Here is a 23206-nt window from a genome sequence, read left to right as displayed (position 1 = left end):
ACCAAATGTGTAATGTGTGAACAAGAAGAAGAAACATTGGACCATCTTTTCCTCAAATGTCCTTTTGCTAGAGCTTTATGGTTTGGTTCGCCACGGAACTTTCGTTCTAATGCTATCCCATCTATCCGGCACTGGTTGATAAGCACTCTTGAGAAATATAAAGCAGGTAATGGACAGGACGATAATGTTCTTATAGATATTAGTGCCACTCTTTGGGTGATTTGGATTTATAGAAATAAGGTTCTGTTTGAAAATGAAACTATTGACGTCCAACAAGCCATCTCAAGCACCAGTTACTTCATGACAGAATGGAGAATAGAGTTAGATGACTATCTCCAAATTGGTTCAACAACTACTGAAACTGCTGGAAACCAGTCTACATGCCGATCTCAGAATTGGCAAGCAATAATTATAGTAGATATAAAAAAGCGTTCGTGCGAGGCTAATTGGAATGGAGGTGCCTTTGTGATCAAAAATCGTTTAGGCCAGTCCATTCGTAAAGGTTGTTATTCCTGGCATTCCAGCAATGATGAAACCAACCTACTGTCCACAATTAGAGAAGCTTTGTATGAGGCGTGGAAACAAGGTTTTAGGGAGGTAATCCTTTTTCTACAATCAAATCACGGAGTAAAGCTAACTCAGACACATCGCTTGACTAGCTTGGAGAACGTCCCGATCATGGAAGATATTGCGACATTACAAAAGATGTTTAAACATATTCACGTCCAAGTTGCTCCTCAACTGGTGCTCCAAGAAGTTCAGGGATTGGCAAACATGGCAACAGTATGCTTTACAAGGCTTGCCTGGATATGATTTATTTGGTGGTAACAAAACAAAAAAAAAAAAGGTGCCCTCCAGTTTTTACATCAGCTCACTTATATTATCAAACGCAAAAAGTTAGTGTCCCTTGAACAACTTCTAGATATCGGTACAATTAACGGTATGTTAGAATATAAGTGCCCTCCAGTTTTACTTACATGAGGGAAAAACAGAGAACTTAAGGTGATCATTGTTTCTTAAAAATGGTGTATTCACTTTCATTTTCACTTTTCTATATTCATTTTAAGAATTTGAATATTAAAAAAAAAAAAGACTCATTTTCACATTTGAGTCTATTTGGAAATCAGTTTTGAATGTATAATTTGAGTTCAGTTTGGCTATCGTTCTCTATTTTAGGAGAAAAGCACATTTTTTTTGTTTTTACTTACACAAGTCACTTCAATTATTGTGTAGGTCAGACTTTAAAGGACTTAATAATTGGTGGATTCTAGTCATTTTCAAGAAATTAACGAGAATGCCACTCTACTCGTTTTCACTTAAAATGAAAAACACTGGAAATGTGTATTCATATCCAAATTTTAAGATACTAAAAATGAAAACTAAGTAAAAATATACTAGTTTTTTCAGTGGTGGGTCTCACAAAAAACTAAAAATGAATACATAAAACACCTACTTTTTTCTCAAATCAAACACCCTCTAAGGAATTACTATAACATAATTGAACTCAAATTCAAGAAAGATGAAAAGTAATTCTCTTTTTATGAAAAAAAAAAAAAAAAAAAATTGTTTGTTCAATTGAGCTAGGCAATTCAGGTAACCATGGGCATCTCTACAACTAGCCCATCATCCACCATGGACAAGAGCAGAAGCTAATCACCAATCGGTAATGCCAGTCTGAGCCCAACCAAAGTCCAAACATCCTGCTGAGCCCAAGCCCCATGGCTCAAACTTTTTGCTTGGATCAGGGGCCAGATAACCAAGCCCTGCCTGCTGAGCCAACCAACGTTGCATAGGATTTTTGATTGTCTATGGGTTTCTTGAAAATTTTGCTTTTTCTTTCATCCATTTGTGAACTCTATTACCTATGAATTTTTTTTTCTTGAAATTTAAAGATACCTATGATCTATAAGCTAATATTTAAAATTTTCAAACATGAAAAACTAAATGTAACTAAATGAATTTCAGTAAACAATAAAAGAAAGGTGCCAACAAATGAGACAACATGTCCTTACACTGCACAGTTTTAACAAGAGTTTGAAAAATATATCATATAGACACTAATTCAGAATCCCCCAATTAGACTAAGTCGACTACCCATGACTTTACTAGCAGCAGGCCTTTTGTAATAAAATTTGGGTGTGAGTATAGTAATAGAATTTGAGGATGATTATGGTTTTGAATTTATATATATATATATATATATGTCCCTTCGGGGACATCCGATATATATATATATATATATATATATATATATATATATAAGGGAATGGAACTACCCAATCCGACTTTCTGATTTTTTTTGGGTTCGTTTAACCCGACCATTTTTTTTTTTTTAAAAAAAGATAGTACAGGCAGGGACATACCCAAAGGGCCAGGGTGGGTATAGTAATAGGATTCAAGTAACTCATGTTGAGGTCTGCTATGCGATTTGGGAGTAGCTGATGTGATGATAAGAGTGATTTGGGATTTTAGAATATGACTGAAACGATATAGTTTAGGATTGGAGTTTTGTATTTTAGCTTGGGCAAAACTGTACCGTTTGGATGGTGCTAGGTAAGCTTTTATTTTAACAGCAGAAACTAACCGTAGAGGTGAATTGCTAACGGAACCAAACTTCAAGGTATAAAATCAAAGTTTTGAAACTTTGAGGTGTAAAGTCCAAGCAACCCAAACTTCAAGGGTGTAATTTGCTATTTACCCGAAATCTTATATCAAAATGAAACTAGACATTCCTTTAAAATCATTTATGATTGATTCTATATTAAATTTAGTAGCACTCTCTTTTTCAGAGTACAAAATGAAGAGCCTGTTAAAAATTCATATTCCATAATAAAAAAATTCTTTATAAAATTTTGTTTGTGAATTTTTAGAGATTGAGATATTGGCATTAGAGGTTGCAATATTGCGTAGCATTGACTTTTGAAATATTTGCATTTTTTTTTCTTGAAGCTAAATTGCAGTTAACTTTCACTTAATCTACAAATAAAATATATTGCATAGCATTGACTTTTGAAATATTTGCATTTTCTTCTTGAAGCTAAATTGTAGTTAATTGTCACATAATCTACAAATCAAGAAAAAATTATTATTTCAGTATATGTTCAATGTTGATCTAACTAAAAAAAAATAGGTTTTGAGAAAAGGGAAAAAAAAAAAAAATTAGGTGCAGTCAAATAGCAAAAAGCAAAATGTTAATCAAATTAACACACTATCATGCACCACATAACTATACACACAACTTCACAGCCAATGATACACATGCCAGTTAGGGATTTTTGATTTGTAAAGTTGGGTTTGTTAGGGGCACGGACCAAAGAATAGGCCAACATGGCCATTTTATTTTTAGATCATTTGGGCTAATTTTAGTTTTTGCGGGGACTAGTTTTAATTCTTGAAGGGGATCAAGTACTATATTTCTTAGGTTTAAATTTTAAAGATAAATCTACCATTTAATTTTCAACTCCAAAGAGCATGTATCACCGATTCATCATTGGAGATTTTGTTGATGACCCCACATAAGTTTTCTTAACATATGATTGTTATCATCACACTACAACAACAACAAAAAAAGTTATAGTAATAGCAGTGGTGTTGTATTTGTGCTATTACTCATTTTATTTGCAAGTAAACGCTTTTGTTTGCAATTTTTGAGGCAATAGCACTAGCCTTCACCACGATACGTGTTGACAAGAGTAGTGAACTAATTCAGCATCCATTCTGAACCTTGGTCTAAAACTAAAAGTGAAGCCAATCCAAGCACCAATACATGGCAATGCCAAAGAAAAAGACCTTATCTAGACTACATATATATAGTTATGGGGTTGATGGATTTTCTTTTCTATGGCTACCATAATAATGAACCAAGATTATTTGGCTTCTACTCCAAGAATTGGTTTCACTCAGATTTCCCACCTCAGTACTAGCATGATTTATCAAGGAGAACAAAATGTCATGAATTTATCAGGAAATTGGGAAGGGAAGCTAACTCATAACAGTCATGGCGCACACGCAAACAATGCGATAAACTAATAAGACTGCTAATCCCTGAGCATATACTGTAACCATCCTCCGAGTTATTCAGTTCACAACATTTACATTTTGCCCAGAAATTCAGCTTCAAACTCAAACCTACCCCATTATGTTGTCATTCTTTTATAAATGAAAAAGCAATCCAACAAAGTTGTTAAAGGAAAAAGGGAACCCAAAAAAAAAAAAAAAATTAAGATGAGGCTCTACTATTCAATCTTGATAAAGCTTTTGATATTACAATATCTATCTGTTCTTTGCCTTTCAAAGCATTTTGATTTCTTCTACTTCGTTCTACAGGTAAGTTTGGTGTTTGATATCATTTTCATAAACGTTTTTCTCCTCTAAATTAATATGGGGGTTTACAAAACTTAAAAACTTTCTTTTATTGTTTCAAACATCATATGTGAATGTATGCAGTGGCCAGGAGCATACTGTGACTCAAAGTACAGTTGTTGCTATCCTGAGACAGGAAAGCCTGCGACTGATTTCACCATTCATGGACTTTGGCCTGAATACAAGGATGGCTCGTATCCTTCAAACTGTGATCCTAACAGTGTCTTCGAGAAATCTCAGGTACTTATAATTTTTAGTACTATGATTTTATAAATGATTAGTGGAAGTTGAATTGAGCTTATCATATATAATAACATGCATTTGAAGATTAGGCACATAGTTTCTAGGGTTATTTTATATCTGTTATTACAAATGCCATGCATGCATCTATAAGTGAAAAAATACAGGTCTATGCCTCGATCAATTGCCCAAGAACTTGCTAAGAATATTTTCCATTCATTGGAAAAAGAGAAAGTAAATGCTTTCAAACATCTCAAATTATTTTCTATATCATGGCCACTCAAAAAACAAAAAGTTTGTCTTCTCATTTTTTGCAAATTGAATACAAGATTAGAGCTCCCATATGGAAATTCATTACACATTTTATATGGCCACTCTAAATTAAATCATGTAAAAATGCAGTGTGTAAAATGTGAAACCCCTGCCCTGAGATATATATATATATATATATATGTATGTATAAGAACAAGGACATGTTCATGCACTCCAATTTTCTTATCCACTTCAAAGACCAAATGTAAAGCACACTATTATCAAGAACTTTGTCATTTGGTGATATTATCTAATTCTCTTTATAAGGAGAACTTAGGTTTGAATCCCACATCAGAATTGTTAAAACCATTTTCAAGTCTTCTCTTCCTCATTTTTGTAATTATCAAATTCTATGAAAAAGGAGAATTCTAATTATTGTCATGCACTTCAGCCTCTTTTGATTTTGGTACTTCACAAGCTAGGACATTTTGCCCAAGTTAATTATAAGTCTGTCTGATCAGTTTATACAGTACATATTTTGCCTTAAATTTTCTTATGCATGTGATTCATGTATATATGATGGTTTCTGTAGCTCTCAGACCTCATGACCAATCTGCAAAAGGATTGGCCATCACTTAGCTGCCCAAGTAGCAATGGCTTTAGGTTCTGGTCACATGAATGGGAAAAACATGGGACATGCTCAGAATCTCAAATTGACCAACATGACTACTTTGAAGCAGCTCTCAATCTAAAGAAAAAAGTAAACCTGCTACAAATACTCAGGGTTGCAAGAATTGAACCAGATGATGGATTTTACAGCTTAGACAACATTGTAAGAGCAATAATAAAGGGCATTGGGCACACTCCTAGGATAGAGTGCAATAAAGATTCACATGGTAACAGCCAACTTTACCAAATCTACTTCTGTGTGGACAGTTCTGGGTCAGAAATCATTGAGTGTCTAGTGCCCTCAAAAGGAAGATGTGCTTCAAATAAAGTCCAGTTTCCTAAGTTCTAAAGATTGTGGCTGAGTACTAGCTAGAGGAATATATCTCTTATCATTGTTTACTAGTTATAATTTGTTTATGTTTAGTCTTGGAACAAATTACTATAATTTGTCACCTTCTCTATAATAAAGTGATGGCAAGCTTATGCATAATTCTAATTTGAGCAATAAGTCATATCTTCTCTGTATTGGTCTATAAAATTTTAATTATTTTTTTAAAGATATGATAAAATTCTTCTTTTTATTCTAAATTAATCAATAAACTATATTACTACTAATTAGAATAAATAGGCACGATATTTTATTTTCTAATTAGTAGTAATATTGTTTATTGATTAATTTAGAATAAAGAAGAAGAATTTTATCACCTTTGGCTGCTAATGGATATGGATTTGTGCGTATTAATCCTAAATAAATCCTAAATAAGGAGATTGGGTTTCGGTAACCCAAAAAAGGCTCCAATAGTTTCAAACAAACACTTGAACAAGGTGTATGTCATGTTCAAAGGATTCCAACTAGGAATCTATATATGCCACTCCTAGAACTAGAAGACATTATCAATTGAATGAAATCCCCTTTGGACTTAATGTAGCTTCTCAAGTCTTCAATAAAAAATAAAAATAAAAATTGTCATTCATCTTCTTAATAACAAGGAAAATCTTTCATCAATTTATGAACTCTATTATCTAGGAAATAAGGATTTAATTTTTTTCCTGAAGTTTAATTGTTTGAAGATACATACGGTCTATATCTTTACTTTAATCTTCAATTAAATAAGTTAAAAGATGTTTATAAAAATTAAAAAAAAAATCGGTTAAAAGTCATTGTTTTGGAAGTTGTAGATTATTCCAATCAATTTAATTTAGGACTGATCTCTATATCAAAAGATGCTACTTTGAGATCACCAGTTGAAGCTATCTACATTATTTGCTTCTCTTTGTCTGAATAATTTTCTCTCGTTAGACAGAATTCTGGAAAGTTGAGTTTGTGTGAGATTCTTCCGAAGTAGAAGAGATGGGTCAAACAATCTTAATTGGGATCTTTTTGGGCTTTGTAATAGCTAGACATGGGCTTGTTAGAGAATCCATTGTGTTTTCTTTACATAGTACATAGAGTTCCAAAGGTTCATGCGTATATTACATGTACTTTTGGGCTTTGTAATAGCTAGGCATGGGCTTGTTAGAGAATCGATTTACACTCCTAGTATATGAGTTTCACATGAGTCTAAAATCTAGTTCTTGACAAAGAGAATAAATGCATTAATATTATTGCGATGGACTGGTAGTGGAGGTGAAACAAAACAGCTAAATAAAGCTTAATAAAAAAAATATTTCTCAAAAAAAAAAAAAAAAAAAAAAAAGAGAAAGAAAGAAAAAGAGAGTCACTATCCAACATATCTTTTTGGATAATTTAAGACCAATTACAATTTGCAGTCTCCAATTTTTCTTCTGACCCTTCGAACAAAACTTTAAGACCATTTATTCAACAGAGAGTAGTTAAAACTAAAAGTACAAAAATTTGTGATGGAAAAGGAAAAAGGAAGAAGAAGAAAGAAAACATGAGAGTTTATGTGGTTTGGCCTTATGGCATATATTTACGGGACAAAAGTCTAAAGGGCTATATTTTCTCATACATTGTTCTTGATAATACATTACAATATATTTACAATAGGATTATAATATTACATACAAAAGTTTAAAAAAAATAGAATTTTAATTGCATATTGTTTTTTTTCCCTAAATCCAACAAATTTCTTTAATAATTAATCCTATAAATTTTATCTTGAAATCAATGTATTGATTTGGTCTTCAATGACCTTTTTTTTTTCTCCTTTTGAGGGGAGGTCTTCTAACAAAAAGACACTCAATATGCTTACCCCAAACAACCCATCATACTTCACAAAGGTACACCAATTTCATTCAAACAAGTGAAATTTTAATTCTTCATTCAAACGTAAGACTCAAAGAAACATGAACCTTCTAGTCCTAGTGTTTGATTCACTTTATTTAATCCAACAAAATCTCTCCAAATAAAATTCCTTTAACAAACATTGACATATGAACTTAGTGCATTACAGTATTATTATTTTTTTCTGAGTATGGTTGGAATTCAAATCTAAGTTCTCCCCATTAAAAAAATAATCAAATTATAATATCAAATAATGTTATTGAGTTAAACTATTAGATTCTATATTTTTCATTTACCAAAGATTCAAATATAATAAACCCTAATAATTAGAGTCATTGAAAACCCATTCTCCCAAACTCAGTTCTCTTCTCTCCATCCACAAAGAGATGTACCATAAATTGGACTCTCATTATGGCATTCACACCAGACTAAACATGAACTCAATGTTAGGTTGTGGACTATCAAATTTCAAGGGCATTTTTCAAAAGAATAATCTTTAAATAGAAGAATATTTCATTGCATTGAGCTGTCCATGCTGTGTATGTAGGACTTATCAATTATCAGTCTGGCTATATTTTAAATGTGAAGGCATTTTGAGATGTAATTGATGAAAGAAAAATGTGTTTCTAATTTTCTATAACCCAAAAACATAAATAAAAAAAGTTATTGGTTCTCAAACCAATCAGAATCCAATCATTTTTACATTAGGTGTGTGCGCTATGCATGTCTTTATCCTAATCTTACCAGAGGTCCAGTGCCAATCTTTTCTTCTTCTTCTTCTTCTTTTTTTTTTTTTTTTTTTTTGAGAAGATGGTCCAATGTCAATCTTAGTTGTCCCAAATATGAAAGCATAAATTGTTGTATTAGGCTTTTATGGGCTTTGACCTAATTACAGATTTTGGCATTCATGGGCTTGGCCTAATTACAAGGATGGTTCTTACCCTTCAAATTGTGATCCTAACAATTCCTTCAATCAGGAAAAGGTACTTGAAATCTTTTTTTTTTTTTTTTCATATATCATTGTCTTTTGGCAACAAAATCATAGTAAATTTTGTTCTTAATGTTTTTGTGAATCCTTTTTTATTGGATTAGAAGAAACAATAGTTCTGAGATGACCAATCACAAGTATAACAAAGTGTAATTTAGCTATGAAATTCCATCAATTTCTACAAGTCTGGCCACATAATTAACGGAAACTATTTTAAAATTGGATAGTTTTTGTTTTTAAGAAATGACTAGACTAACCACCGCGCACCCTTGGTGTGATGGTCACTCGGGGTGTGGAGGGAAAGGGCCGAGGTTTAAGTCTCCAGGAGGGAACTTCACACACATATACGTTTAGATTAGGCTAGAGTATAAATTCTATCTTGTAAAAAAAAAAAAAAAAAAAAAACTAGACTATTAGTTGTATACTATTACTTTGTATAAACCAACTAATAATGCCAACTCTCAAGGAGAAAACTGTCCTTTTACTTTTATAAAATTTCCCATTTTAGATTTCCCCCCCCCTCTTTTTTAGGTGAATGCATATCTAAAACATTTTTGTTTCTCTCCTTCCTTAATTCATGGCAAGAGAAATGGCATCCTTTACTTATTACTATGACAAATGATATGTTCACAACATTTTTATAATAAATCCTAAGTGACAGGTTGTTACTAGTTGTTATTGTTGGGGTAAAAAAGTAATATTAGTGTTAGGTTCAAATTTGAACCTTTAACAACTAACCACCTGTGATTTGTTGTGAAAATATTGTAAAAATGTTATGAACGTAGCATCTCTCACTTACTATAGGTTTAGTTAACAAAAATACAATTATTTTATGGAATTTTTAATACCATTTTCAGGAAAACTATAAAAAAGTCGTCAAAAAGTTGATTATTTATTTCTTTTTCTATTAAAAGTTTCTAAACATATTTTCTAAACTAATGCGGGAATATGTTGACTTTTCTCTATTATTATTACGGAGTTTTTTATTTATTTATATATATATATATATATATATAAGAATTATTACAGAGTATTATTTAGGAAGAAGGAAAAAATAAAAATAAAAACTATTCAAATTCTATATTTATTACCCAGCTACTTGAACCAAAGCCCATATAAATAATTTCCTTAAATCATGGGCGCGCTTATTGTAACGGCTTAAATGAGTTACCAATACCATAACATGTGCTTCCGTTTTTGAAAACACAAAATAAAAGGGTAGAAACTGCATTGGGCTAAAAAACAAAAGGGTAGAAATTGCATAGTTTTTTAATCATGAAAATTAGTAGTATTTTGCAAGGACAACTCTTGGGTCTAAGTGTTTTCAGTTTTGTGCACTAGACCTGATACGTTCTTGCCACAACCACAAGTCTCTATATGTCACGATTCAATTATCTGTATCATATTTGGTCCTATGCAAAGGTTGCATTGAACTGAACCCAAACCTTGCTCATCTTAAAAACATTTAGAGTTTAGGCTTCAATTGCTACTATTATTTTTTTTTATGGGAAGACTTCAATTAAATTAGTTCAATATTGTTATAATTTTTTCTAGATTGAACTATGATTCTCAATCTTCCTGTTTCATGGCTATAGATATCAGACCTCATAAGCAATATGCAAAAAAATTGGCCATCACTAGCTTGCCCTAGTAGCAATTGTATACAATTTTGGACACACAAGTGGGAGAAACATGGGACATGCTTAGAGTCTATACTTAACCAACATGGATACTTCGATACAACTCTCAGTTTGAAAGGGAAGACAAACCTCCTCAAAGCTCTTAAAAGTGCAGGTAAATTCAATTTTCAATACTTTAGTACTTTGTTTTTTTAAGTAACACTTAGTTTAGTAGATTTTAGGTTTCGATTGCCTATGATGTCCTTAATAATTCATGCTTTTATTTTATTAGGAAGTTTATATTATTTTACTTTGATTTATGTAAAATAGAAACTGAGATTTTGGGAGAGTTGTAAAATAAGATGACAAAATAGATAAAGTAGGATTTTAGGGTGTAAAATAGAACTTTTTTGGCATCTCGGATGTTAATGCTCTTATGTAATACCTATCAAAACTTTTATTTTCAACTCGTAAAAGCAAGGTACTTTCTTTTCAATTTGGTATTTTGTGGATGTAGAAGTGTTCTTAACATATGATGACTTGTAAGCATCGTATTGGACTCTTGGGAAATTTCATGACAATTGACTTGAAGGTTCTTGGACTTTCTTTTCAATTTGTGGACAAACTTCTTCATCAATTTTTTTGTTTTGTTTTATTTTATTTGTTTATAGTTAGATTGCTCCAACAAATAGAAATCTAATATCAAAATATTTACTTGACTTGACTTACTTTTTTTTAAAAATGGCATGCAGTTGATTGCAATATATTTTTTCTTATTGTGCTTTTGCTTTTGAAAAACACAAAAATGTATTTTCTTGCTTTCAGCCATGTCTATGGGGCATCACCACGTCAAACATCCTAAATATCCATGGTGTTTTTGGAGAAATTATTAGATCTATCGAGAGGATTGCTAACATGGTCCTCCAGGTCCTTCTAACCAATAAAAAGTTGTTATTTATACAAATGTGACATCACCTGGTGGTTTTTTATTTTTAATTCTTGTGCTAATTAAGAATTTGAGTCACACATTTACATAAATGACATTATTTAATTGGTTGGGGTGACCACTTCAAAAATCCTCCCGATGGACCAAATAATTTCTCATGTGTTTGAGTCACCACCATGAAATCCTCAAGTCCAACCAATTGGCCCAAATCACAATCCAAAAACAGCCACCTAAGCAGCCATAAGGCTTGAAAAGAGAAACTTTAACAGTGTTCTTAACATCATTTTAGGAGTTCAATAATTAGATAATGATAGGATAAATTGTTAGTTTAGTATTTGAATAACTCTTATCTACTTGTAGTAGATAAAGATTAGATTTCTTTTAAATTTAAAAGTTAGTTTTATCTTGTAAAACTATCTATTTATATAACTCAATGTTGATTAATAACTAAATAAAGAAAGCTAAAAAATTATTTATTATTGAGTGAGTATTTACTTTGAAGGTTTAGAGTCTTTAGACTCCCTTGAAACAACCAACAAACTAATTGGGTTCATAAGAACTTCGGACATTTTGTTTTTTTTTTTTAATAATTTCCCTTGTTTATTTACTTATGTTTGGTTGGGTGGATTTGAGGGAAGATGAAAAAAAAAATGAGTGAAAAATAGGAAAGAAAATGAGTGAGAGGGTTGGGAGGGAGAGGGGGAGAGAAAAATAGTAGGGTTTAGTTGTTTTCTCTTCTGATCTACCAAAACTCAATCTCTCCAAAATGGGGGAGAAAATAGGAGTGAAAATGTTGTCCAAAGCTTTGGACTAAAATGCTCCCTTACCAACGTTTCTGTTGTTCAAGTTTTGCTTTTTTTTTTTGGGGAAGGGGGGGGGGGGGGGGGGGCGCTGCTTTTAGGTGTTATTTGTTTTGGATTTTTTTTTCATTAGTTTTTTTTTTTTTTTTTTAATAAACAATTTTGGATTCTTGAATTTCTTGTGTTTTTTTTTTTTTTTAAATGAAGTGGTCATTCATATTTTTTGTAATAAAAATATAAAATAGTATTATTTTGTGTTTTATCTAATAGGGACATGATTGTAAATTTTTACAAATTACATTTTCTATTCTCTCATTTTTCTTCTTAACCAAACAAAAAAATTTATATCCCTCAAACCAAACACAAATAAGGGAAAATAAATTTTTTTTTCTATTCTCCCACTTTTCCATTCCTTCTCTATTTTCTATCCCCTCACTATTTCATTTGCCCAACTAAACGGATCCTAAATTTATCTCACCCTTTAATAATTAAAAAATAAACAAAATAAACTAGTTTTTTTTTTATAAAAAAAATTAAGCCAATAATTTATTAAAATGCACTTTTTATTTCGAACATTAGAAAATAAGCTAATAGAAGAAAAAAATTATTAAAATGCACTTTTTATTTCGAACATTAGAAAATAAGCTAATAGAAAAAAAAAAAAAAAAATCCCATTTATTGTGGAAAGAGTGGTAAAGTTTCTGGCATGTATGGTGGAAAATTCATTGCGAGTTATCAGAAAATTAGAGAAAAGTCAGGAGGAGACGTACCTTCCTGGAAAACGCGAGTTACACGTATGGGATGGTAGACGGTCGTACTCACACAGACAACCACTATTCTTCTTTTTTCAATGCGTTCACTCTCACTTTTTCAAAGAGTCAACAAGAGAAGGCATGTATTGTGGAAAGAACGGTAAAGTTTCTGACGTACGTTTGAATGCGTTCACTCTGTGTTCATAATTTTCAGTCAAAGAGAGAAGGCATGTATTGTGGAAAAAAGTGGAGAAGTTTCTGGCATGTACTGTGGAAAATTCATTGCGCGTTGGAGACAACTGTATACGCGTGTTCCACTTCCACTTCCACATATGGGATGGGTATCCGTATCATGGTAGTACTCAAATAGAGAAAAGGTATAAGGGCAATCCGCATGGTATAAAGAAAAGAATAAAAGAGAGGCATTCACTTGGCAAGTTGGTATTAGAGGACAGTCAGGAGGAGACAACTGTAAAGTACCTTTGTGGAAAACGCGTGTTCCACTCCCACTTCCACTTACACATAGGATGGTATCAGGGTAGTACTCACACAGACACAAACTTTTTTTTGAGGTTGGCCTCTCACCCCTCTCTCAGCCATATAGCCACCGCTGCTGCTGCTCTGCTTCTTCTTCACAGCCACCGCTGCCGCTGTTCTGCTTTTTCTTCGCCGCCCAGCTGTCGCTACTGGTTCTTCTTCTTCACCGCTACGCCTTCTTCTTCTTCTTCTTCTTCTTCGCCGCTGCTGCTGCTGGTGCTCCTTCTTCTTTTCTACTTCTTCTTCTTCTTTTGTGCAATATGGGTTTGATGATTCATATATATATATATATATATATATATATTTTGTATATGGGTTTGATGATTTTTTTTTTTTTTTTTTTTTTTTTTTTTGTGGGTATAATGATTCTATATGTTTGATAAGTTTGGGATCTAAATTTTTGTATATGGGTTTAATGAGTTTAGATCTAAATTTAGGATGATTTTGGTGAATTTGTAGAGATGCTGGAATTCAAGAGGAGATAGTCAAAGAATAGAGTTAGAGGAAGAGAGATAACATGATGAGAGAGGGAAGAGAAAATATAATAAAAAATTAAAATACAAAGCTATAAAAAGTTACAATAATCGTGTATATTTACATGGTTATTGCAGCTAACTTGCATATTTACACAATAATACATAGTTTGATGTGAGTGAGTTTTGAGCAATATTGGGTAAATTTCATCACTTTTTCTATTATGCACTCACTAATGTATACACGTGGGTGTAATTTGTAGGCTAGCATAATTTTGGATTGTATGTCGTTAGTTAGCATGCTTTAAAAAATGATTTAGTAAAGTAACATCTTGAGTTTTTATAGCTCGAGTTCCATATAAAACTTGAGTCTCAGAGACTCAAGTTCCACTTGCTGATGTGGAGGTTTTTTTGCCTCATGGATCTCGAGTCTTACAGACTCGAGTTTTTAAAAAGTAAACCCAAGTTTATAAGACTCGATTTATGTTAGCATAAAATTGAAACACGTAGCACACTCAGCAGAAAACTGAAATATTCAAACCTAGAACAAACCCACTGCCTCACTGCTCACTCACCCATAACACCTACATGTCTCACATCACATTGTCTCTATCTCACACCACATGGCCTCTCTCTATCACTGCTCCTCCCTCTCAACAAATTTACATTTCAGATAAGGGTTTTATTGCCATTGTAGTAAGGTATTATTTATTGTTGGGGTGTGCATTTTACTTTGCTTATTTATTTGGTAAATACTTAACATAACTTAGTTAAGATACTTTTTCTCAAAAAAAAAACTTAGTTAAGATACTATGATATTGCGAATATATACAACTTTGTTTTGTTAGTGTAAATTTTGAGTATTTATTTGTATGGTTTTTGTTAGCAAAATTTATTCAGCATCTTTAGTAATGTTAGGCTCTTATCAAAAGTGTGTATTTATCATGACCTTAGAAAGATTTTGGCTTCCTTCTTTCTTTCTTTTTTTTTTTTTTTTTTGGGTATTGGGTATGAAATAGGTAGTCTTAGCATGACCCAAGAAGGATTTGGGCTTTTTTGTATTGGGTATGAAACGGCTATATAGATAGATTTTTTTATCATAACTAATTTGAAGACATATTTTGTCTAACGTAAGAATGTGTAATGAAAGTCATGCCCTTTGAATGAATTGGAATTTGTACTTTGACTAGATAAAATGTTTTGTAACGAACATATTACAATTGACTCTAATAGGTTCACAATGACTGTAATTGATATAATCCTATACTACGGTGGTCCGCTTAACAATGTCAATGCGAACGAGGGATTGCCATTTGAAGGACCGGGTATAAAGTGCTATTATACTCAAATTGATCATAGGTTGAAGACCCTTAATGATTTAAAGATGATGGTTATGGAAGAATTGTGTGTGAACCCTACTTTGTACGACATACAAATTATTTTTCGTTCTCCACATGAAGTCCTCAAGGATCGGATTAATTACAAGTATATGACGATAGAAGCAGACAAACATGTGAAGATCATGTTTGACAAGATGGAAAGGATAACCCAACTAAGTGCTATTGAGTTGTACATAAAGTTGGAGTTGCGTGCAGAAGTTGGTGCCGAGGGAATCCAACAAACAATCACAAGTTTACAAGTCACAGTTCCAGATGCTCAATATGACTGTAGTAAAACTGATGCAGACAATGCTATTAGTGTCCAGAACATTATGAACACAATCTCTGCCTACACATTTCCTGCCTTGTCATTCTCTGCAAATACTAGGGCAAATATGGAACGAAGAACAAATGTACAGGTGTGTTTACACTAGTGTTTTTACTCTACATTGTTTTTTATTTAAAAAGATATGCATTTTTCGTTTTCCTATACCTACACCCCACTCAAATACTTTCTTCTCTTTAATTGCATTCCAAACACATTTCCTGTTGCACTAATCTGATTTCTATTTCTTTCTCTGATTCAATTCACTCTTTTCTTAATCTTCCGTTTATAGATCCCATCAATGGCTTCCCTGAACAATGAAGGAGCCAGCTTTTCTTCTTCCACTCGCCGATGGGAGTATGCTGTCTTCTTGAGCTTTAGAGGTGAAGATACCCGCGAAGGTTTTACTAGTTACTTATATATGGCTTTGTGCAACAAAGGCATTAACACCTTCATCGACGATATTGATCTTCCGAAAGGAGAAGAAATTTCGGAAAAACTTATCCAAGCCATCAAAAATTCATCGATTTTGGTTATTGTCTTCTCTGAAAACTACGCAGAGTCCAAATGGTGCTTGGATGAACTTGCTGAGATTGTTGAGTGTAGAGAAAAGGACCAGGAGGTTCAAATTCGTCCAATTTTTTACAATGTTGATCCATCAAAAATACGAAATCAAAATGGAAACTTTGGAATTGCACTGGCTAATCATGAAAAGAAGTTCAAGAATAACAAGGACAAGGACAAGGTGCAGAGGTGGAGGGATGCTCTAAAAAAAGCAGCTAATGCATCTGGATGGCATTATAAGAAAGGGTATGTATCTAATTGTTGACATCATGATTCATGAGTTTACTAATTTTATATACTGCTAATCTGGTTTGTCATAACCACCGCTTTCAAAAGTATTCTATTTTGATCATATCATCTAGTACAGGGCAGTGTCAAGTGTTAATTAGGGTGGTCACATGACCACCTTGACCTTGAAAATTTATTTTATATACCTTAAAAAAATTTGAATTTTAAATTACCATGGGTCATTGACCACCTAGAAAAAAATCTTGACCACTCTTAAAAAAAAAATTGAACACTCTAAATAAAAATTTGAGCCCATTAAAAATAGAATTCAACCTCTCCAAAATTTTAGTTCATTGAATATTGAACCAAAAAATTGCGTGAAATGTTATGTTCATAACATTTTTGCAACACTTTCATAAAAAATCCTAAGTTGCGGGTTATTACCGGTGGACAAAAAAATAATTGCAGTAGTAGGTTCAAATTAGAACCAGTATAAATTTACTACTTATAGGCTTTGTTGTGAAAGTGTTGCAAAAATGTTGTAGACGTAATACTTCTCAAAAATTGCCCAAACAAAAAAATTAGCCTAAAGCCCAAATCAATTTAATTGTAATTTTTTAAATTGTGTTGACAAAGGGCATATTTTAAAATCATTATTATTATTTTTTTTTAAATGCACATTTTTCATTAGCTAGTCTGTTAGTGCTTGCTTTAGTCTTTAGCTGAATATATTGGATTTATGTGATACATTTTATAATGCATTTTATTTATATTGTTACTTATTTAAGCAATATATGGGTAATTGAATGGGAGATCAATAGTTTAATGATTGTTTGGCAGTGTACATTGAAAAAGATGTAGCTGCCAGCATTGATAATAAAGTTATAATAAAACAATTTCAAAATATAAAAACTTGTGAAAGGAAATTTAAAGACTTCCAAGTATTTGAGTGTGTTTTTTTTTTTTTTTTTTTTTTTTTTTTTTGTGATGTCAATGCGCAATATATGGGTAATTGAATAGGAGATCAATAATTTAATGATTGCTTAGCTGTGTACATTGAAAAAGATGTAGCTGCTAGCATTATAGTAAAACTATCATACAACGATTTCAAAATATAAAAACTTGTGAAAGGAAAATAAAAAACTTCAAGCATTTGAGACTTTTTTTTTTTTTTTTGTGATGTCAATACGTATATTCAAGTTTTATTTTTATTAACTTTTATTTTTATTTAAATTTTTAATGACCACTCTAAAAAAAATTCTTGAAGCCACCACTGATCTAGTACGAAGTTAATTAATCTAACAAGGTCCAATTTCAAGTTTCTCCCAAGTATTTTTATATTTCTAATATGATGTTAATATCAAAGACAGTTGTGTGCTATAATTCACTACTAGATATCTTGAATTCGTAGTTCATTTGCTAATCTATCTAATTATATGTTTTCTTATGCTATGTGATTGTCAGTTGTGCTCCATATAAATCTGAATCAGACTTCATCCAAAACATTGTTGAAGAGATATCAAATGCTAAATTAAATTGGATGCCATTATATGTTGCTGAATACCTAGTTGGAATAAATTCTCGTGCAAAGGCCATAGAGTCACTTTTAGATATTGGGTTAGATGAAGTTTGCATGGTAGGGATGTATGGCCTTCCCGGAGTAGGAAAGACTACAATCGCAAAAGCTGTTTATAATAAAATTGCTAAACATTTTGATGGAAGCAGCTTTTTAGAGAATGTTAGAGAAAATTTAAGGACAAATGTTGGCATAATCAAACTACAAAAGCAACTTCTTAATGACATCTCAAGGGATGGAAAATGGAAAGTGGGCAACAATTCTAAAGGAATCACTTTGATAGAGGAGACACTTCGCTGCAAAAAGGTTCTTTTAATTCTTGATGATGTCGATGATTCGACACCAATAAAAAATTTTCTTGGAAAATGTAATTGGTTTGCTCCCGGAAGTAGAGTCATTATAACATTACGAGATAGACACTTGTTAACTGCCCTTAAAGAAAATGTTTGTACAACTTACAAGGTCAAGGAATTTAAGGTCGGGCAATTAAACAAACACGAAGCTCTTCAACTCTTTAAAGAGCATGCCTTTCCTAGAAACAAACCTCATGATGAAGATTATTCTAAACTTGCAACTAAATTCATAGATTTTGCTAATGGCCTTCCACTTGCTCTAGAAATAATAGGTCGTGATTTGTGTGGAAGACCTAAAGATGAATGGGAAAGTGCATTAAATATGTATAAGAAAATTCCCAAGGAGGACATTCAAAAGAAACTTCAAGTGAGTTATGATGGATTGCAAGACACTGAGAAAGATATTTTTCTCGATATTGCATGTTTCTTCAAAGGATGGGGCAAAGGTTATGTTGAAAAGATATTAGATGCATGTGAATTATATCCAGGTTATGGTATTCCGAGACTTGTTGATAAATGTCTCATAACCATTGATCAATATGGTACATTGTCAATGCATGACTTGATACAACAAATGGGCAGGGAAGTTGTTCGACAACAAGCACCAAAAATCCTTGGAGAACGTAGTAGGTTATGTTGTTATAAGGATTCGCTTGAAGTACTAACTAGAAATAAGGTATAAGTTCTTTTTCTTCAATTATTTTGCTCTTTTTTTCTTTTTTTTTCTTTTTCACTATGTGAAGGTATTGTATTTTTTCTTTTATTTTTTTTTCTTTTTAACATTTTAGAAAATATTAGTTCATCAGTATTTTTTATTTTGGCTTAAAATTTCAAAATTATTATACATTTGGAAAATTATATTACTTTCTATAGTTGACATGATGCTTCTCCAATTAGGGATCAGAAAAAATTCGAGGCATAATGTTGCATTCGCCCCAATCGGTAAAAGTGCAACTACACACGGAAGCTTTCAAAAAGATGGAAAATCTCAAATTTCTAATAGTTGAGAATGTATATATTTGTGAACCACTTGAATTTCTTCCCCACAGTCTAATATTTCTTATGTGGCCCCATTATCCTTTTCACTGGCCATCTGAATATTTTCCTGAACAACTTGTTGCTATTGAGATGCCATATAGTTGCATTAGATTGCCAAAGCTAATCACGCAGGTATGATTATGTATACTTTTTAATTGAGATTTTTGTTAAATTTTTTTATTTCAAATTTTGTTGTAGTTAACTTTTGTTTTTTTGTTTTTTTGTTTTTTTCCTACAGGAGCGTCCCTTAGAAAATTTGATAAATGTCAATCTCAATGGTTGTAAATTTATTACGGAATTACCTAAATTATGGGCCCCAAATTTAGAGAGTTTGGAGCTTGGTGGCTGTAAAAATTTAGTTAAATTAACTGAATTAGGGGCCCCAAATTTAAAGTACTTGGACCTCTCTCGTTGTGAAAATTTAGTTAAATTAACTGAATTAGGGGCCCCAAATTTAGAGGATTTGGACCTCTCAGGTTGTGAAAATTTAGTTGAGATTGATGAATGCTTTGGATCTCTTGAAAACCTTACAACATGGGTTCTCAATGGTTGTAGAAAACTTCAAATTCTTCCAAGCCAGCTCAGGTTGAAATCTCTTTATTCTTTTTCTCTTTGTCGTTGCTCAAGCCTTGAGAAGCTCCCTAATTTTCATCCAGAAATGGAATGTTTAAAGACTTTATATTTAGATGAGAGTTGTATTAGAGAGGTGCCTTCATCAATCGAGCATCTCACTAAGCTTGAGGAATTATTCCTTTTAGAGTGCGAAAACCTTCGGGATCTTCCAGATAGCATTTATAAATTGCAACAGCTTCGGGTATTGTCGATCCCTACTGGCAAATTGAGACCGACGTGCGATTCTTTTGATGGCTCTTCCGGATATGGGTTTGTGAACCTGACAGATTTGAATCTCTATGGATGTGAAGGCATAATTGAATTAGATCTTTTGATGAAGCCTGATTACTTCCCCGCATTGGAAAGTATATTTCTATCTTCTACCAATATTGTTACCATCCCTGAAAGCATTAGCAAATTTCGCAGATTAATACAACTTTCTGCTAGGAATTGCAAGCTTCTTCGTGAAATTCAAGGACTTCCACAATCAATAAGTTGGGTTGAAGTGAATAATTCCATGTTGTTGAATACCTCACCAAGCGGGCTATTTAATCAGGTCTCTCTCTTTCTTTAAGATATATATAAAGAAACAATTTTTGTTACTTTATCTAAATACTTTACGAGATCTGCTAAATGAAAAATATTGAATTTTCTAATTGCATGCAGGTAATAGGAATTATTGGGATTTTACCAAATAGAGTATGTGGTAGGGCAAGAAGCAACAAATTAATGGATCTGCAGTTCTCCAATAATTTACCAAATAGAGAATGTGGTTGGGATACTGAATTTTGGGGAGAGAGCTTTGATGGCTTTCATTGTGCTATTAGTTTTTCGGGAACTGAGATGCTGAAATGGTTTAATCATCGAAGTGTTGATAACTCCATATTTTTCTTTGTTGGTCGCAATTTTCCAAAATTGGTTGTCTGTATTGTTCCTGGACCATGGGGCTTTCATGGCTTTGTTGAAATTTCCATCAATGGTTATGAAAATCGTGAATATCAGTCTATTGATCTAGAGGGAGATACACGATATTCATGTTCAGGAAATTCATGTCCACAATATTTATTTTCTCTAACTCAATGGTCTCTGCTACAGAGACATTTGAATGAATCAAATCCAACTGACCAGAATCTTGTTAAGGTTTCAACTAGATATAAGTCAGATGACACCTGTAATTCTATAAAAATGTGGGGGGTCCACGTAGAATGCACCTGTCCTCCTTGAGAAGATGATGCTGTTGATTATGGGTATTCTATAAAAGGTTGGGGGTCGAAGAAACAGAGGATACGTTGATGAACTTTGAAGAAATATGCCTCAATCAAAAAATCACATTGAAACTGTTTCTCCTCGGCCGTTTCTGACCGGTTTCTTTTTACATTTGATGCCAAGGTATGTTTCCATTTTTGGTAGCACTGTTTCATTTGCATCTGTTACACAATGGAAATGGATATCATATCAACTTATGAGTATTTATTGTGTTTCTATATTAAAAAAAAAGGGTACTGAATAAGTTTCTGAACGTAGAAATTGTAATTTGGTTAGTTGGTCTTATTTTTTTGTTAATGCAGTTGACTAGGATGGTTGCGCTTGAAGTCACTGGCAGGCCCCAGATTTCCTTTTGCCTTGGATGCGAGCTCTGTCTGGTATGATTTTGTGTTTTTTTTATCTGATTTTTCAAATTGAGATGCATAATTTCTGCTTAGCTTACCATGGTGAAGAAAGATCTTGCAATTGTTTCCTAGTTTTATTCATTCGTTTGGACTTAACTGGTTTCTTGATTTAAAAAATTATGTACACCAGTCGCTTAGAATCCTGACTTTTGTAGAAAATGTGTATCATTCTGAATTTTAGAAGCTACATCAAATTTGTTGGCTGTGTACAAGATTGTTTGAGATAAATCGTAAACTATTTTCATTTAAGACATTTAAGACATGCTAGGTTAGCCGGTCATTTAAGACATGCTAACCAAAAATTAGAAAGGCTGTGCATTTTAATGTCTTTGGTTGGGTCTCTGGAAGAATATAGTTCGTATTTGACTGGTTGAAGAGCTGATTTTCAAAGATATAATCTAAAAGCACAGGTCTTTAATATTTTTTGTTCTTTCTCTATTAATTAGGAATATTTGATGTAGTGAGGATCGCAGGGCCATGATTTCATTATTGTTGGCATAGCAACTGTAGCGGCTGTTATAACTCTTTTATTCCTTTAAGTTTTTGCATTTAAAATGATCTTTCTATCCTTTAGGATTCTCTGTCCACATTTTATAGCCAATCCTCTAAAGGTCAAACTTAATTTTTAAAGTAGTTTGAGTCACCCTATTGCCATTTGAATACAAGACAAGCATTAACGGGAAAGCTTCAATTTCAAGTCAGTCTTATGCAAGTAGAAAAGATAGTTGGAAAATAAAAATCAGCATTTAATAGGTTGACCCAGTTCTGAATTCTACAGAAGGTTATGAGCTATAAGCATCTCAAACTACATGGCATTCTGTGAACTGAAGACAAGGGCAGTCTAGCAAATTTTGTGTGGAACCTTTAAAAAAAATCCTTAGATGAGCTCTCTACATTGAGGTAAACTTGAAGCTCCTTCTTTGCACATTGATGAAGTCACTTAGACCCAGACTTGGCTTAACCCTGCATTACAAATACAGGATGAGACACATTGTTTCCTTCAAGTTGGAGGAAATGACAAACCTTTCAAGTACTCAAACAATTGCCTCTTGGCATGCTTGTCCTCAGGTAAATATTATCGATAGACATTTGTCCATTTAAGAACTTTCCTCAATTCAACTTTTTGCATAAACAGCATATTTGATGAGAACAAGGAGGATTTGTGCTTTACTTGGAATAGACTCAGGTATCGGGGGTGCTACAAGAGATTCAAACTTCAGTTCTATCCAGTTAAGCGTAATGGATGAGAATGAACTCAGTAATTGTATCAATAGAGGCCTTGAGCATTGGTTTCAAAGCAACTTTCAGGTCTCTCTCTTTCATACTCACACTCTCACTGTCTCTCTGTCACTCTCTCATGAAGCTCCATATTTTCTATTTTACAGGGCTACTCTAGTCAACGCTATATTTATAAAGATTGTTTTCCTAAATGTGAAATTCTGGAGTGGTTTTGCCATCAAAGTGGTTCTTTATTGAGAATCCAGCTAATTCCAAATCTTTATACTAATTCTGACGGGATAGGAATTGCTCTATTTGCTACATTCACAGTGCACAAGCATCTAACTCTCATTCTTGACA

At 32.6% G+C, this 23206-nt stretch overlaps 3 protein-coding genes across 3 annotated transcripts in view; all 3 read left to right on the top strand.

Moving 5' to 3' along the window:
* Positions 1-12: 12 nt before the first annotated feature.
* On the top strand, positions 13-813 carry LOC126719923 (uncharacterized). Its single transcript, XM_050422422.1, has one exon. It carries the CDS (start codon positions 13-15, stop codon positions 811-813), a length of 801 nt encoding a protein of 266 aa, XP_050278379.1.
* A 3610-nt stretch (positions 814-4423) lies between these two features.
* LOC126718841 (ribonuclease 3-like) lies at positions 4424-6061 on the top strand. Its single transcript, XM_050421192.1, has 2 exons — positions 4424-4602; positions 5447-6061. Exons 1-2 carry the CDS (start codon positions 4441-4443, stop codon positions 5870-5872), a joined length of 588 nt encoding a protein of 195 aa, XP_050277149.1. The 5' UTR covers positions 4424-4440; the 3' UTR covers positions 5873-6061.
* Positions 6062-13085: 7024 nt separating this feature from the next.
* Positions 13086-23206, top strand: part of LOC126718830 (TMV resistance protein N-like) — a 57678-nt gene continuing 47557 nt past the window's right edge. The window contains exons 1-7 of the mRNA XM_050421184.1: positions 13086-13562; positions 15117-15681; positions 15880-16397; positions 17844-18984; positions 19206-19478; positions 19585-20514; positions 20625-21169. Coding sequence (XP_050277141.1) covers positions 15124-15681; positions 15880-16397; positions 17844-18984; positions 19206-19478; positions 19585-20514; positions 20625-21169 — 3965 coding nt within the window. The 5' untranslated portion in view covers positions 13086-13562; positions 15117-15123. The remainder of the gene's footprint in view (positions 13563-15116; positions 15682-15879; positions 16398-17843; positions 18985-19205; positions 19479-19584; positions 20515-20624; positions 21170-23206) is intronic.

Source organism: Quercus robur, chromosome 3 (assembly GCF_932294415.1).
Source record: "Quercus robur chromosome 3, dhQueRobu3.1, whole genome shotgun sequence".
Taxonomy (NCBI): domain Eukaryota; kingdom Viridiplantae; phylum Streptophyta; class Magnoliopsida; order Fagales; family Fagaceae; genus Quercus; species Quercus robur.
This window is presented reverse-complemented; position numbering and strand designations above follow the sequence as displayed.

Coding starts and splice junctions, on each gene's coding strand:
- LOC126718841 (XM_050421192.1), top strand. CDS start 4,441: ATGCAGTGGCCAGGAGCATACTGTGACTCAAAGTACAGTTGTTGCTAT. Junction 4,603..5,446: donor GTGTCTTCGAGAAATCTCAG/GTACTTATAATT, acceptor TGGTTTCTGTAG/CTCTCAGACCTCATGACCAA.
- LOC126719923 (XM_050422422.1), top strand. CDS start 13: ATGTGTGAACAAGAAGAAGAAACATTGGACCATCTTTTCCTCAAATGT.